The following is an 18,795-nucleotide window of genomic DNA, read 5'->3' as shown; positions in this document are numbered from 1 at the left end:
GATATATGAAAAAGGTAAACAAGAAGCCTGTGGTTTAAACTTTGCTTCTAAGGTTCCACAAGTCAGTTTAAGTAACACCCTCACTTTTACCTGACAAAATCATGACTACAGAGGAGCTTCACTTCAAAGGTCCTGTTAACAAAATCAAACTATAGTGGAACTTCTCTATAACAACCTTTCTTATTAGTAAAATTAAGTATAAGGTTGGTCTTTTTCTGGATCTGATCCGAAGAGATTTCATTAGTGAGGTACCACAAGGATCTCATTATGAGGAGGCTGGGCTCTAAGCACAGCACCATATCACGCTTCCAACACACTTCCTGCCTTAAGGACATCCCAAGGTTCACTAGCAAAGTGAGATAATGCCTTAAGAGTCACTTCATCTAAGAAAGTCTCTTGGATTTAGTTAATAATTTTGTTCATAATGAAGAACAAAACCAAATTATAACGATAAATCTAAGCATCTAATATTCTAAATTCATGGCCTTCTGTCTATAAATTTTCAAAGCCTTGGCAATTTATCTCCATTTTTTAAGTTTAACATCTTATCCTTTTAGAATACATAAAAGATAATTCCTCTACCCTAATATAATACCTGCTAGATGCTAGGATGTAAAAAGAGACATTTCAAAAATACTTAGACTACTATATAAGCTGCCTAAATTTATGCGTTTTCATTTTGGGGATGTAAAATATGTATATATATATATATATATATATATATATATATATATATATATATAAAAAACATGAATTAGTGTGATGACAGAAAACTTCTAACGTGGTGGTTGCTATAAAAGTAGCACTGTGAGAACTCGAATTCCTGTAACAGGAGGCTCAGATTTGGTGTTAACCATAGAAAAGTATTTCTCACAAACTGCAGTAGCTGCCTGTGGGATTTCAGCATGACAAATGCATAGCTGACTCATGGGATCAATTATAAAGAAGTAAGACTTGTGGCATTAAAAAATATATTCTGTGTTTTCATCACCTATTAATATAGGTTAAGAAGTCAGATGAGCCCCACTGATTGTTTTATTACCAAATCAATAACCAAAGCTCTCCCTCCCTCCCTCGAACCTATGTGTGAATTCCTTACTACAGATGCCCGTTCCCAGTAACCTTTTTCATGAGCTTTCATTAAATTCAACTATAAAAACATTTTTTAAAAACTATTTGAGTATTAAGTTAAAGCTGAATTGTCAAGCTTTAATTTCTGATGATAAAAATCAGCTGTCCAATATTTCTCAATGTTCGTGATTTTGCTTTAAATGAATTGTTGGTCTTGTTTAAAATTTTTTTTAAATCACAACAAAATTAGAAGAACAAGCCAGTTTTAACTTACCCTCCCTCCTCCAAGCAGACCATTATACCCTCTAAAAAACCTGTTTTTCCTGAAGAGAAACAGCAATAATTCCCATTTTAAAGCAGTTCTCTATGACGTGCTGTTGAAGCACAAGCAGCATTTGCAATACTTACTGAATGCTTCTCCTGCTGGCCCATAACTCCATGGTTAGCTGGGATTGCTAGTGGTTTCATAATGAAGAAACATATGCTGAACTGAATTTACACATCATGTACCAATCTCTCATGGATGGCAAGTCACCCTCTACAGCATTAAATTAAAAAAGAAAAAGAAAAAAAAAAGAGGGAGGAGGAAACCAAGCTGCAGCTTAAAGTGTCACTACTGGTAAGCTTAAAAAACCCCTCACACTTGTAGACCAGAAAAGGAATCCGAACAACGGTGTTCGTCTCCATTTTTAAAACATTGAAACTCTAACCATCTTAGGCTATGACAAGACCGAGGAAACCTTTTACAGCTCTCAGTCTTCCAAGAGAACAAGATCATTTCTGAGATTGAAGAACAAGAGGCAAAAGAAAAGGAGGAAAAAAAAAAAAGCTAAAATGGCTGACTGCACACAGACTCCCCTCAAAAAGGCTTAATACAGAATTATATTAGTCAGGGTGGTATAAGAACCAGTCTCTAGCATTCAGCCAAGCATTGTTAATACTCTTGTTTCATTTGCAATCACATATACGGACCCCTCCAACCAAGAAAAAAGAAAAAGAAAGAAAAAATCAGGGCAGAGCGTGTGAATCGGGACCTCCTCCCTAGCTGCTAATGATGCTGACAGAGTGGTGACCAGTGATCTCTGTCCCACTCCACTCACCAAGTTTGCACAATTAATCTTAGCAGCATGACACTGATGGACATTTAATTTAATGATGTCTGTCCCTCACACTCAACACAAGCATGACTGCTAGCAAGAGAGTCACTAACAGAAACACAGCACATGCACACACACAATCTCGAGAATCATGAGTCTGAATGCAATACACCAATATAATTACATTATTGTGCTTACTTTGGAGGACCATGGCTGCAGGCAGTTGGCATAGCAACGCACAAGGAAAGCCATTTCCTGGGTAGAGAGAAAGCTTCCTTTTCTAAATAAAAAATCCCTCTTAGGAAACAAACGGCATTGCTGCTTCCCGCAGAAAGCAAGACACTGTAGTCTGTCTCTTAACCTGCAAGGCTCACACTCAATGCAGTTCTAGTGATGTAAGTGGATTTCTCTCTCACCCTCCCTCTCCTTCTATACACTGAAATATTCAGCTCAAATGGTACACACATTCCTTAAGGCTCGCCCCCTCCTCTACTTAACCATTTCACTCATTAAGGTAGCGATGGACAATTCAGATAAAGTAACAAGCTCTTGCCTGTATTATATCAGCGGCTGTAGGTTAAGCAAGTCTCAGAGGGATGGAATCCATTGATTGCTGACTCCAAATAATATCACTGAAGACAGGGTGGGAAAACGGAGCAAGGACTTACTTGAACAGCTTTGAACTAAAATACGATTTTTCACCACGGTGAAGATAAAAGAATGGATGTGACCTCTTCCCCACCTTCAAATATCACTGTGCTATAGGGAACAAGTACCTATCAAAAATTTACAAAATGTACATTTAACAAGCTTTATATAAAGAAGATGTGATTTTCACACACATCCATACACACACACAGCACCTTGCAAATAATGTCAAAATACATCCACTCAGGTTTTTTTAGAAACCAAATCAAACTTCTTTTAGGAGTAGTGAGTTGAAATTTAATGAGGATATGTTATTCTACCATCAACCCTTAATTTCACCTAGGTTAGTAGGTTATTTGAAAGATGTCATTATAGTTTACAAGGAATAAGAACATTTTAACTCTGAAGCACTGGTCAGTTTCTCACAGTGAAATCTATCTATAAATGTTAAATATAATAGAAAATAGATACAGAAAACCTAGCAACTTTAATAATTGACTTTAAAATTGTCAGTGCTTGCTAATTGTGTGTCTTGTCTACCTACCTGATGCTGCACCCATACTATTCTCTTTCCTTTTTTCCTCTCATATCCAAAGGCAACCACTCCCACCACATCACTATTTCCTACCCATCCTCAACATACCTCTTCCATAGACTTCTTATATTATCCATTATCCCTTTTCTCCCAATTTATTCAACCTCTCCCCAACAACTAGAGGTTCTCCACACTGGCTTTTAAGTATGTTCAGGTCTCTCCCATTTCAAAAACAAAACAAAAACCAGAAACCTTCCCTAGATCCTACATTCTCCTATGGCCACAGTCACTTCACAATCAAATCTCTCCAGAATTTCCTACTTTGGCTTCCACCATTTCTTCATCCCTTGCACTTCTAAAATGAAGGACCATCGTGGTCCTGTTATATAACTTATACACCTCTCTCCATGTCCAATCCATCACAATACTCCATTGATTAAATTCTCCACCTTTTCTTAAATTCAGATTTCTCTTCTCTCTTCTGCTATCTTTCCACTCCAAATACTATTTTTTGCCTTGAAAATTGTAAAAGTCTCCTTATTAACCTGTCTGGATTCAATTCTAACCCCATCCAGCCAATCCATTTACCATACTGCCTCCTGAGATCTTTTAAAAACTAAAATCTGGTCATTTTCACCTAATCCACTGAGCCCCTTTTTCAAATTAAAACACATCAATGGCTTCCCATTGCTCTGGCATACACACTAAAACTCTTATTATAGTCTGCATGATTTATATGTTTTCAAGACCTTTCACGCCCAAGCCCTCCAGGTCACCTGGGCTGCTCTTGGTTCCTTGAATAGGGCAAGAGGCCTTTTTCACACGTTATTTACTCTGCCTGGAACTCTCCCTCACCCTCCCTTTGCTGATTGAGCCCCACCCCCTCCCTGAAAATATTGGAGAAATGCCCTCAAAGTTATCATGATATTGTGTATCACTTCCCTGTAGTGCTTATTACAGTTATGACTTTACATTTACTCATGAAATTATTTAAGCAGTTAGTGTCTGCTCCCCCCACTACACTCTAATCTCCATGACAGCCGGCACCATGTTTGTCTGTGTGCCACTGTACTTGCAGCACCTAGCATGGTACACATCGTAGGCACTCACATTTTTTGAATGAATGAAATCTCTAGTAACTGGGAATGGACATTAGCAAGACTATATTTGATCCTGTAAACTGGTTCCTATCAGAATCCCAAATACTTTCAATAATAGACAAATGAATGATTTAACAGTAAATGGCGCTGATCTTTGACAAAGGGGCAAAGGCAATATCATAGAGCAAAGATAGTCTCTTCATAATGCTGAAACAACTGGATAATTACATGCAAAAAAAAATGAATCTAGACACAGACCTTACACTCTTCACAAAAATTAACTCAAAATGGATCACAGACCTAAATGTAAAACGTGAAACTTTAGGAGCTAAGGATAAAACATCTAAAGATAACAGGAGAAAACCTAGATGATCTTGGTTATGGTGATGCCTTTTTTTTTTTTTTGAGGGAGACTAGCCCTGAGATAACATCTGCCACCAATGCTCTTTTTTTTTTTTTTCTGAGGAAGACTGGCCCTGAGCTAACATCTGTGACCATCTTCCTCTACTTTATATGTGGGATGCCTACCACAGCATGGCTTGACAAGTGGTGCGTAGGTCAACAACCAGGATCTGAACCAGCGAACCCCGGGCTGCTGAAGCAGAACATGCAAACTTAACTGTGTTGCACCACTAGGCCGGCCCCTGGTGATGCCTTTTTAGATACAGCACTAAAGACACAATGCACGAAACAAATAATTGATAAGGTGGAATTCATTAAAATAAAAAGCTTGTGCTCTATGAAAGACAATATTAAGAGACTTAGAAGACAATCCACAGACTGGGAGAAAATATTTGCAAAAGACACATCTGATAAAGGACTCATCCAAGATATACAAAGGACTCTTAAAACTCAACAATAAGATGAACTTGATCAAAAAACAGACCAAGGGGCCGGCCCAGAAGCGTAGTGGTTAAGTTCACACACTCCACCAGGGTTCACCAGTTTGGATACCAGGCATGGACCTACATGCTGCTCATCAAGCCATGCTGTTGCGGCAACCCACATACAAAATAGAGGAAGATTGGCACAGATGTTAGGTCAGGGCCAAACTTCCTCACCAAAAAAAAAAGAAAAACAGACCAAAGACCTTAACAGACGTACCTCACCAAAGAAGATATACAGATAGTAACTAAGCATATGAAAAGACATTCCACAACATGTCATCAGGGAAATACTAATTAAAACAACAATGACATACCACTACATAGTTATTAGAATGGTCAAAGTCCAAAACTCTGACAACACCAAATGCTGGTGAGGATGGTAGAGCAACAGGAACTCTCATTCATTGCTGGTGAAGATGCAAAATGGTGTGGCCACTTTGGTAGATAGTGTGGTGGTTTCTTACAAAACTAAACATACTCATCATAAAATCCAGCAATTGGGCTACCTGGTATTTACCCAAAGGAGTTAAAAACTTATGTCCACACAAAAAGCCGCACACACGTGTTTATAGTAGCTTTATTCATAATTGCCAAAACTTGGAAGCAACAAAGATGTCTTTCAGCAGGTGAATGGATAAACAAACTGTGGTACATCAAGACAATGGAATATTATTTGGTGTTAAAAAGAAATGAGCTATCAAGCCATAAATGACATGGAGGAACCTTAACCATATAATACTAAGTAAAGTCAATCAGAAAAGACTACACACTGTATGATTCCAACTATATGACATTCTGGATAAGGCAAAACTGTGGAGACAATAAAAAGATCAGTGGTTGCCAGCGGTTGTAGGGAGATGAACAGGCAGAGCACAGAGAATTTTTAGGGCATAGAAAATACTCTGTATGATATTATAATGATAGATATATGTCATTATACATTTGTCCAAACCCATAGAATGTACAACACCAAGAATCCTATGGACTTTGGATGAATATGATATGTCAATATAGGTTCCTCCTTGGTTAAAAAAAAAAATGTACCATTCTGGTGAGTGATGTTGATAATGGGGACAGCTATGCATACGTGGGGGCAGGGGTATATGAGAAACCTCTATACCTTTCTCTCAATTTTGTTGTAAACCTAAAACTGCTCTAAAAACTTAAAGTCTTAAAAAAAATTAAGTAAATGGCATCAACAGGTAGAAGCAACCCAAGTGTCCATCTGTGAATGAATGTATAAACAAAATGTGGTATATACATACAAAGGGATATTATTCAGTTTCAAAAAGGAACACAATTCTGTTTCAAGCTAGAACAAGGATAAACCTTGAAGGCACTACTCTAGGTGAAATAATCCAGTCACAAAAAGAAAAACACTGTATGATTCCACTTACATGAAGCACCTAGAATAGTCAAATTCATAGACAGAAAGGAGAATGGTGGTTGTCAAGGGCTGAGGGAAAAGGGTAATGAGGAGTTATTGTTTAATGGGTATGGAGTTTCAGTTTGGGAAGATACGAAAAATTCTGGAGATAGATGATGGTAATGGTTGCCTAACAATGTAAATGTGCTTCACCCAGATATACACTTAAAAATGCTTAAAATGGTCAATTTACAAGTTATATATAGTTTACCACAACAGATTTTTTAAAAGTAAATGGCAATTCAAGAACTAAATAATCAAAGTCTACAACTTTCATCCATCTAGCCCATATCCCACACATCCATGTGACAAAAATCTTCTCCAACTTTAAGTCAAATTACCCCTGTGCTGATGGTGTCTGACCTTATATGTGAAGATTTCCCATTGCTTGCTTCTCTCTGGAAAAACGTGTCACTTCTCTCAAGAAGGAAACTAACTTAATCAGGGAACCTGATAGATGAAGTCAGAAAATCACACATCCTCAGGCACTGATGCTTTTCTATGCTGAGACTTGGTGTGATTTTTCTCACAACCTGGCTTCTTTCTTACAACCTACATATCTCTAAACTCATGATTGTTAATACTGAAATTTTACTATTCATACTATCTTGTACATTGAAACACAATTGTGCCAGTTTATAATATGCCAAACACTGCTTAAGAAATAAAATACAAACTGAAGATTTAAGAGAATCCCATACTACAGATTTGACACAAATAAGAGTAAATCACACTAACCTTGAAGTACTGTAACTTAGATTATATTCATCCCATTCCTTAACCATCTAGATTTAGCAAGTGGCATTAAATAGCTCCAGCTAGAAAAAGGAGCATGTAACAATTTTCTGCCCTGTGTCAAGAACATCTACTAACTTCTAAATTATCAGTAACAATGATCCAAAAGATAGCGATTACATACATAGTTCAGAAAACTACTTAATGTAAAGCCCTTCCATGCTAAATTTAATACCACGGTATTCATTTATATTTTTTCCACTTAAAGTATTTGCTTTCTAATTACTACGAAATTGAGAAAAATGATCTGCTCTTCTCAGTAATTATTAATCACATTTAGGATTAATATGTGTTTATTTATTTATAATATCTATGGTGTTTATCCACAGATCTCCATGTGCTTTATGAACATAATTAAGCTTGGTCAAAACCCAAGGGAAGCAATAAAACAATGTATTCATCTTTCATAGAAAAATAAAGCGTATTAGATTATAGAGTTAGTAGTTTAGAAGAATACAAAATAGAACTCCAGGTTTCTAGTATCATTTACTTCACTATCCACTATATATTATTGATTTCTTCCCTCTTCCCCCTGCCCCAGAGAAAAACTATAGAGGGTGATGAAAATTTGTGGGAGCAGCAGGAAGAACTTATTCTTTGATATCTGGAAACGAGAAATTTTATAAATTTGATTCCTAATGTTTTATTGTTCACCAAAGAAATGATATTTAAAAACGCTATTTTCTATATAAATATACAAACCAATTAAGTACTAGGTCAATGAAAAATAAAGCTATTGTACTAGGTATGGTCAGAAGTTTTTCTTCTCTTTTCCTAAACCCAATACGCATTCCCCCATTAGTACTATGATTTCTTTCCAAAAGAAAAGTTGATTATCTGACAAATTCTTTATACCATAACTCAGTCCTACATTTCCCATAATCTCTTCCATCTTTGGGTATACCTCAGACAGGTCCTTCACACAGACTCTCCCAAAGCAATCATAGAGGAAATACGGGCTAGAATTTTATGTTTTTATTTTGACCAAATAAAATGATACTCCAGGTTCATTATTAAAAATAATTTAATTATGAAATAAAATGAAAGATACCAATACAATGTCTGACATAATAATTGTAGAATAAATATCTGAGTTAAATTTAAATACAGGCTTTAGAAATACTGGGAACCTATTACTTAAATTAGGACTTAGTATCAGAAAGATCTAACTGAAAGTCCAAAAAGATCACCCAGATATACTCCAAAGACATGTTCCAAAGAAATCTTTAGGCTATTTCTTTAATAAAAAGTTTCTGACAACAAACTGTTTACGTTGCATCTGAATCATAATTGGAAAATTAATGTAGTAACCTATCCATAATAAAGATGCTCAATATTTACATGGAACATGTTAGAAGAGAAAGATTAAAAGATGGCATGAGGGGCCAGCCCGGTGGTGCAGTGGTTGGATTCACACAATCTGCTTCGCAGCCTGGGGTTCATGGATTCAGATCTCAGGCACAGACCTACACACTGCTCATCGGGCCATGCTGTGGTGGCATCCCACATGCAAAAATAGAGGAGGATTGGCACACCTGTTAGCTCAGGGACAATATTCCTGAAGCAAAAAGAGGAAGATCGGCAACAGATGTTAGCTCAGGACCAATCTTCCTCACCAAAAAAAAAAGATGGCATGTAAAACAAGTAAAATAAAGAAGCCTGTAAGTCAGTGAGAAATTCCAACATAAAGAGTGGTGCTTTTAAAAATGCACTTATTTGAAAAGTGAACAAACTTTATTAGCTGATTTAACAAAGCTTACTTCATTTCCTAGGACCTATTTTAAGAAATGACCAGACTTCATCTTGAAATGCTCAAGGTTTCAAAGGTAGAGTCCTTATACACAGGTCACAAGAAAAGCATTTCACTGCTTTTTCTAGGGGAAAGGGCCTGAAAGTGGGCTCTCTACTATAGTATTTCACAAAGCTACACTCCAATGTAAATAGCAATTATCTTTATTATTAATTTGGCATGTAACATTTTCTCTTATGATTAATATGTTTGCATGAGCACAATGAATTGTTAATTATCCCTCTATTTTTATTTAACAAAAAGAGAAATATTGATCATAAACTGGAATACAAATTAGTTGAAGGCAGAGACCATACAACATTTTATTTATTTGATATTGTCAATGATAAATTATGCTTTATCTCTAATACCTAACACACGGTAATTGCTCAGACAAAGGATGAATGCATAAATGATTCCACTTAAACTTTTTCAAAACTAACCTGTGAAGTACTGTTACACTGGCTTTAAGATGAGAAAACAGACATAGGATAGTCTGTAGCCACAAAAGATGTCCAATTTGTTTACTGACAAAATTAAGTGTTTTAAATAACTCGCCAGGTGAAAAGAGTAGGCTAAAACCAGCAAATTTAAATATAACAGGAATAAATATAAAGACCTACATGTGTACCATCAAAATGTCACTTGTACAAATAGAGGATGGGGAGATTAGGCTGGAGGAACAATGCATATGAGGGTGGGAGATGGGAAGAGTTATCTGTAAAATTGAGCTGGCCAAAGGCTCCATATGAGCCAATGTACAATGCCTTAAAATCCTAATACAATCTCAGGTCACATTATCAGACATGTAATGTCCCAAGCAAGGAAGACAGGAAGTTCTGCTGTAATCTGTATTTGTAGGGTATTGTAGGACCTTATCATCTAAGTTATAGCAACCAGTTCTAGACATCATGACTTAGGAGAGATAATGAGTAACTGTAGTGTTCAAGAGCAGAAACCTAGGTGATAAGGTGTCTAGGAAAACTACAAGAAGTTAGGAATGTTTAACCCAGAGAAGAGGCTTAGTGGAGCAGGATCTCTTTAAATATCTGAAACACAGTTATATGAAAGTGGAATATGAATATTCATTTATGTTGCTTTAGAGGATACTTAGAACCATGAATTAAAATTATAGAGAGAGAGATTTTAGCTAAACATAAGGAAAAGTTTCTTAATAATTACACTCTTCCTACAATACACAGTAGCTGCTATGATTTACTAAAACTTTACTTTGTTATCAGGCAGTAGGGTACAATTTTGACACATATTATGTAAGGACTATCTTGCAAATATCAGCTCTAAGTGTAATTAAAAATCCTAAAGCAGAGGCTGAATGCCAGTGATTATATAGAAAAAAATAATTTGTTTTAAGATATACTTATACTGATAATTAGACAATAGTTTATAGGTTTTCCTTTTAACATCATTACTTTGCTAATTAAAAGTTCCCAAACTTAAAAATAGGTAAGTGAAAGGTGATTTTCTTAATGTTAGAAATAATTTGAACTATTAAAAATTGTACATACCTAGATAATTGGTTTTAAAGAAAGTTTTAAAACCCCTTGAAATTACCTACTGTATGTCTTTAATATTCTTAAATATTACCAAAATATGTCCAATATTTTCTGGTGCAGAAGTAAGCAATTTTAAGACAGTGTTTTTTCACTTCTAAAAACTAGGACTACTTTCAGACAACTTTAAGTTGTTTTGATTCATTAAAAAGTAATACTTACAAAAGATCTTTCAGCAGGATTTGGCTTTTATTACTTATCATATTAGCAGACCTAACTTTTAAAATACACTAATTAATTACATGGTCATCCTTTGTTACGATGTGGTACTATTACTTATCAGTGAAAATCCATGTCTATATTGGAATGAAACTAGAAAGGTTAAAGAGGAAGAAAACATGCCGTGCTTTACTGATGAGAGATAACATGGTTTGAAAAGGGAAAGCACTTAATTACAACAAAAAAAGACTGATGAATCAACCAAAGGCTATCATCACTGCAAATATAACTCAGTAATTGTTCTTCACATTGGATATTCTATACTCCAGCCTATTTCTTTTAAAGGTACTTAAATAGTAGGCATCTAAAGTGGTTGAATTATTTGATATGTATCTCTTTGGGATCAAATTTAAAGTATAAGTAACATAAAAGCAATATACGTTAAATTCTTTTTTAAAAATAAATAAGTTTACGTATTGGGAATGGAAAAGACCCATGTCTATGTTTGACTCTATCTCAGTGACCATGAACATTGAACATGTTACTTAATCTCTTTGACTTTAGCATGTTTGTCTCCTAAGAGTGGAGACACCATTGCCCAGCATTTAGAACTGCAAGAGGTTTAATTGACAAAATATATGAGAAAACACCTAGCCAACTAGTATATATCATAAGCATTCAATAAGGGTCAATTTTATTCCTTCCAAGATAGTCTAAAAAGTCGGTTGCACTCAAGGTTTGGGCAACCCATTGATCAATGTTGTATAGATAGCTGGGATTATTATCCTTGTGCAGATAACCCTGTGTGGAATTGTTAATGCAGGTGGATCTACAACGCCACTCCTAGAAATATTAACTAATACTAATTCTGGGAGTTTGATACAAAGACATCAGCATATAACCAAGATACTGCTGAGCACCGATTACATGCAGCACAAAAGGTATACAATGGCATACAAGATGATATCTGCTTTCAAAGACTCTATTGACTCTTCAGGAATTTAACTTTTAACAAATATATTTTCATTTTTAAAATCTAATGTCTTCAAATAAACATCAAAATGTCTAAGTTCTCATAATGGTTCAATAATCTTCATTCTAAAAGAAAATGACAATATTTATAAATGGGAGTATTAATCAATGGACTTCACTACCAGGAATAAAATTGTGACTGCCTCTCTGTTGTAATTAAATATATTCCAGACAGGAAATGCTTCCAAGTAAATTTGCCTGGAAAATAATTAAATATAGAAGATTGTCTCAACATAGAAAATATTTTAGATGCCACAGAAATATTTTAAATGTTCTCTTGAAAAAGAAGTTAGCCTACTGATATGACCACATGAACTTAAGATGACAACATTCAATCTTCCTTCTCATAAATAAATGAATAAACAAAGCCCAAACCACACAAGTAATTTCTCCCTCTCCTTAAAAGCTCTTAAAAGGCAGAGTATTTTACCTATTCATATTTTAGTTGTATTTTGAAATTTTCAATTACTACCATGCTGATATTTTAAGAGGATAATATAAGAATATTTAATTGAATATATCATACAATTAAAATTGTTAGAATTGCTCACAACTGGCCAGATGGATCATATTCATGGAAGATTATATCTCCTTGTTGTACCATAAAGTAACAGTTCACAGTACTAACCATAACCATAAATCTATAATGAAATACTAAACAGAATAAGGTATTCACTCATCCATTCTACATTTGACCCCAAGACTAACTGGGCTACGAGAAGAAACAAGAAATCAGGGATGAACTTCAGAAAACATCTTGGTCAGTTTACACATTGGGAGACATAAGTGAAATGTTCATCATAGGAAATGCCTACTAAAAGATCATCTTAGAGCAAATGTATAACAAAATCTATTTTTCTTGATGGCTGGTATTTTATAGGAAATAAATAAATGTATTTTCAAGGACATAAAGCAAAATAAAAATTTATCGGACCAAGATTTAAGAATATATATCACACAATCCAGTGGGTTTTTAAGATTAAAAACAAAAACCAAAACTAATAAGATATTAATATTATACTCACATTACTAGGAAGCATGGTATTTACAATAAAGGTAAAGATACAGTAGGGACGAAAAAGAGATAATTATTTAAAGGAGAAATTTCTCTAAGTGAGAAATGATGCATGACTGTATAGTGACCATTAACCCCACAGAATATTCACGTGGACATTTTAGCTTCCACCAAGGGAAACCCACCATTTCACATTTGAGGAGGGGGTAGTTCCAGTCCCTTTCCAAAGGCAGCTCTATCTTTCAGATATTTTGCGTTAGTAGCTGATTACTGAATCACATTGAACCTCAGAGCACGATCAAGAGTAGTAGTCTTAACATAAGCAGAACAAGTGGATAGAAAAGATTGAAGGCAGCATCTTTATTTAGACACAAAACAAAAAATGGAGCCAGTTAAAAAAAAAAAGAAAATGGATACTCAAAGTAGAGGATAACGAAGATAGAGTTTTAAATACATAGCTAGATTATTTGTATTTATTTTATACTATGAAACAAAAACAATTTGTAATAAATCAGATCAGATTATCCTGAACATTAACTATTAATCACCCACACTATGCTGTTAAAACTATCCATGGTAATCTTTTTTTGAGGGTTTTTGGGGGGAAGCACCTTAAACTAGTCTTATTGTATTGGTGTCAGACGAAAAACCCATTTTAAAGGTTATCTAACAGACACTTTACATTTATGATTATACCATACTTTCATACCACACAAATTTTTGCATAAAAGATTTTAAATTATTTTATAATTCCACATAACAGCTCATAATTATCTTAATACAGAAGGGGAGTCAGAGAACTTTTTTGGGAGAAAAGAGACTGCTAAAATAAAATTCCTAAAGAAAAAAAAAAACTTTAAATGAGAAATGCTAAATAAATTAGGTAAAAATATCTATCTTTAAAGATCACTGCAGTAACAACAAAATGTATTGTTGATAACCATCCAATACAATTAATATATTTAAAACACAATTATTTAATGTAAAGCATTTAAAAATACTTCTGGTTCCACCCCAAGTTTAGCATGGGATCTTTCCATTTTCTCCTAGTACCCATCAGGGAATTAAGCAGCAAGAAGGAAAAGGAAGTAAGGAGAAAAGTCATACAGCAAACAAAGTCCGGGCCAGCTTCACAGGTGTGTCACACAGGGCCCGGTGCTCAAAAGGGCCCCTACACTTGGTTTTTCCAAGGAACACTATTTTTATTTGAAAAAAACATAATGGACAAACTAAGGTTATTCAGACTTGGGCATTTGGCAGACATTTTCTTGAAAATGAACAAACTGAGCTTGTCACTTCAAGGAAAACAGCTGATAGGACTTTGTTTGCCAATGACAAAACTTTAGCTTTTAAGTAAAAATCGGACTTTTGAAAAATTTATATCCAACATCATTAGTTTTACAGCTTCCCAATAATTGAGGCCTTTTCGAATGAGACTGGCAGTGATATTAACAAATGTCATTTTTTTTGATATTGCATAAGGTGCCAAAATTTGGAGGACTGCTTAACTCAGTGACCAATGCATATTACAAAATCAAGCATGATATTACAAACCATGCATGAGTAAAAGGATCCATTCGCTGTGTAAGTAAGACCAATGGGTTTTAATAAAAGAGAGTAAGACAAGTTGACTGACATAGTTTCACATTCCTCATTGCAACTAAACCTTTAAGAAACTACCACGTGTCAAATTTTGGTGTAGTATATCAATAAGATTATTTGAAAAAGCTGTTAAAATACTCCTCCCTTTTCCAACTACCTGTGAAGCCAGATTTTCTACCTATATTTTATACACTTCAACCAGAAGAGCATCACAACAGATTGAATCCAGGAGTAGATATGAAAATCCAACTGTTTTCTATTAGGCCAAATATTAAACATATTGGCAAAAGTATAAAACAACACTACTCTTCTTATAATTTTTCTTGTTTTGTAAAATATAGTTATTTTTCACTAATAAAAAACCCTTAGCTAATGTATAACGGGTTTACTATTTTTAAATTAATGAATGAATAAATATTTTTAAATTTCTGTTTCAATTTCTAATATGGCAAATAATGATATAGATAACTCACATAAACAAAAGGTTGTTGGAGCCCTCAAAAAGTTTTAAGAGTGTAGAGGAGTCCTGAGATTAAAAAAAATTTGACAACTGCTGCTCTAGGAAATGAACTAGAAAATAATCAGCCTCTTAGCTCTTTTAAAGAATGCACAGTTATCAACTCTCTTTAGATTCCTTTAATCAAAACTCTGTGTTTCCATAAAATACCACTTCAGCTGAACCCTCTAACAACTTAATCCACAAGCAGGATAGTTAGCTACTCATAGTCCTCCAGGCTAACTAGAGTTAGTACCAAAATTTAGGCAAACATTTGTAACAAGGAGAAATGAAACATCTGGTGAGACCGGCTCTGTGGCATAGTGGTTAAGTTCACACGCCCTGCATTGGCAGCCGAGGGTTTGAGAGTTCAGATCCTGGGTGTGGACCTACACACTACTCATCAAGCCATGCTGAGGAGGTGTCCCACATACAAAATAGAGGAAGATTGTCACAGATGTTAGCTCAGTGACAATCTTCCTCAAGCAAAATAGAGGGAGATTGGCAACAGACATTAGCTCAGGGCCAATCTTCCTCACCAAAAAAAAAAAGAAAGAAAAGATGAGAGCTATCATGTGCTCATCAATGACACTCATTGTGAAGCGCATCAATATCATCAAGAATATCAACAATGCCAAAGGATTCTCTACACCCCAATTGGTTGGGGATATGCTTATTCCACCAATTAACAAATGGTAAATGATCTTTTTTCTAAAAACTCGCCTGATATTCCAAAATTCCTGATGCTTCAAATAGCTCTTTTAAGGTTCAGTTTTAAAAAGTTGTATAAAGAAATGGACAGAAAGTAGAAGTGTTCTAATAATCAGTGAAAGAGAAATGTTATAACTTATATTGAGATTTTAACTTTATTTTCTAACACTCCCAAATGCCTTCTGGATTGTACCAAAACCACAGGCGAGCAATTATCATTGTAACCTCACAGACATCTGAGTAAAAATCAAGACAACCTGAATATTTTCTTTTATCATCCTCAAATCCTTCCCTTCTGAATCACTCCACCATTTAGCCCAATCAGCAATTAGTATTTCAGAATTGGCTGTCTCTGCTGTCACATTTCTCCTCTAGGGTAGCAATTCCAAATTCCAAATTCCATCCAACTAGCGCCTACGTTCCACTTAGAGAAAGGAAGCCTCAAGAAAACAAGATAAGGCTACTTGATCCCATACTAAGTTCATTAGAAATTGCTCTAATACAAACAATTACTCGGTAAGGCTTTTTTCCCCCAATATATTCTATAATTATTGTTTTCCAAAACATTTTAAAGTTATTTTTTTTGCCCATTTGTAATTTAAACAATCAGAAAGGATGCTAGGTCCATCTGTGAATTAGATATATTCAAGTTAGTCAAACGTTTACTACTGATATTCTTAGCAGTACTGAACCGTACACTTTAAAAATAGCTAAGATGGTAAATTTTACGTATGTGTTTTTTTACCAAAGAAAGAAAAGAAAAAAGAAAAACCATTGAATGATGCAATTTGAATGGGTGAATTGCATGGTATCTGAATTATAACTCAATAAAGCTGTTATTTTTTAAAAAGTATAAGTTTGCTCCTAATTCATTTTTAAAAGGAAAAAAAAGGTTTACTGCTGAGATATAAAGACTAATTTTTTGACAAAATAAGAGAAAATTTACATAAATATGTACAAAATATAGTAGGCATTTAAAAATTATTTTAATATAAATAATTAACATATTTCTTTTCACGAGTGATTTAAACCTAACACCTATGCTAGAGTTTCTTCCAGAGGTCAATAATATCTTCTAGCTAATAAAAAGGCAGTTCAGGTTAATAATGTTTTAACACTGGATTCAAAATCAAAAGAAAACATTTCTAGTCACCCGATATTTCAAATAGTGAAAACAGACAACTTACGACTGATAACTTAATTGTAAAAAGATCAATTCAGCACTGGTAGGAAATAGGTCTAAATATCAAAGTAGATTCTTCCAAAGAAAAGAGACATTTTTCAAATCAGCATGTGGCACTGCAAAACCTCATGACAGAAAATAAAAAATAAAAAAGATCACATGATAAGAAATGAAACAGTCAAAGATGAAAAGGATCTTTGCTGTGGAGACTAAAAGCTAAATTTTAGCCAAGTATATTTAAAACATGAACAGGCACAGAAAGCCACCAGTGTTCACAATTAGGGGCAGGACAAAGTAGCAGTGATCTTTCTGACAAATAAATTACTTGAAATATTGCATGACTTGCTACACAACACCCTTATTACTTTCAATTTCCAAGTGCAACCAAAAGATGGGTCCAATTATGACATCAATACAAGCTTTCTTTCAAGAGGGAATGAAAGAACAGTAAATCCCAGTGGACACGGGAGTTCTGCAGCAGAGATGATGTAATATATAAAAATAGACATCCTCTAACAGAAGCTGAAACTTGTGTAAACAGCACACTGCATACTACTCTCAACTGCCTTGCATGAATTTGCAATGCGTACTGTTAATAGCACGAGAGAAATCATTTCATGTTTTAAACTATTTCCTGATTTACATTTCAATTTCTATACATACTCAACAGTGTAATTTGTCAATCTATATAAATTAAATCAACATAAATACCTGATTATAACTGCAACAAAGAGAAATAGTCCCCCTAAGGCAAGGAGATTGAGACCACCGCAGCAGTTTTAACATGCTGCGTTTTGCCAGAAATTGCAGCACATATGGCACAGTATTGTTACGTCCACCTATTGTTCAAAGACCCTTCCACAGGGATCTGTCTGCAAGATGTTTAAATGCAACATGATCTGGGTGAAGAGGAACCAGTTAACCTCCTGATAATGAGTGTGAAAAGCAAAGGATACTTTTGACACTTCTCTTTAAAAGACTCTTTGATGCAAATATAAAACATCAGGCACGCAATAATAAATAATGTCTAGCAAAATTTGTGGGGTTTTTTTTATATATATCACTCCTCTCTAACACTCTTGCCACAACTCTGTTTTCCATTCTTTATTACCTGATTCAGTTTTCACATTTCTATTGGGCTTTCCTGGATTAAAGAATATTTTCTTTTGAGGCAAGGCATTAAGACCATTCAAGAAGCCATGCCTTATTACTCAGGGTGCCCTGTCTATGTGCCTCCATAGTACCTGGAATTCCCTACATTTTAGTTGCCCATTTATTTATCTATATTCCCTGTGAGACTATAAGGGCAAGATATAAGGTCGTGAGGGCAAGATTCTGTCTGTCCTGTAGACCTTTATAGCCCTAGAGTCTGGCACAGACCTGAAACAAGGTGGGCACTCAGTACATGTCTGTTAAAAGAATAAAAGTATGTAAATGAAAATACTGAGTTTTTCCTCTCTATGATACAAGAAATAGAATACGAACATTTTTGAAACTCTATCCTATTATAATTCACAAAGAAGCACGGATGGCAATATTGAAGACAAAGTCTTTAAGTTCAATTGAGCAAACATATGCTTGATGAATTTAAATTAAAGAAGAATGAAAATACTGAAATAATTAAGAAATCTCCCCTATATTTGAATAATTTCTATATAAGCATACAAAGAGATTTTAA

The 18,795-nt window shown here is 34.7% G+C and overlaps 1 protein-coding gene across 21 annotated transcripts in view; it reads right to left on the bottom strand.

Moving 5' to 3' along the window:
* The window catches only part of RAPGEF2 (Rap guanine nucleotide exchange factor 2), a 245,809-nt gene that overhangs the window by 81,721 nt on the left and 145,293 nt on the right, over positions 1-18,795 (bottom strand). For 2 of the 21 annotated variants that reach the window (XM_070505000.1, XM_070505001.1), the window contains exon 1: positions 1,480-2,124. The exons of 18 other annotated variants lie outside the window; for them this stretch is intronic. In XM_070505000.1, the coding sequence (XP_070361101.1) occupies positions 1,480-1,539 (60 nt within the window). In that variant the 5' untranslated portion in view covers positions 1,540-2,124. Of the gene's footprint in view, positions 1-1,479; positions 2,131-18,795 lie in introns of those variants that run through there. One more of the 21 variants, XM_070504999.1, reaches the window with a different exon arrangement.

The sequence above is a fragment of the Equus asinus genome, chromosome 3, assembly GCF_041296235.1.
Source record: "Equus asinus isolate D_3611 breed Donkey chromosome 3, EquAss-T2T_v2, whole genome shotgun sequence".
Classification (NCBI taxonomy): domain Eukaryota; kingdom Metazoa; phylum Chordata; class Mammalia; order Perissodactyla; family Equidae; genus Equus; species Equus asinus.
This window is presented reverse-complemented; position numbering and strand designations above follow the sequence as displayed.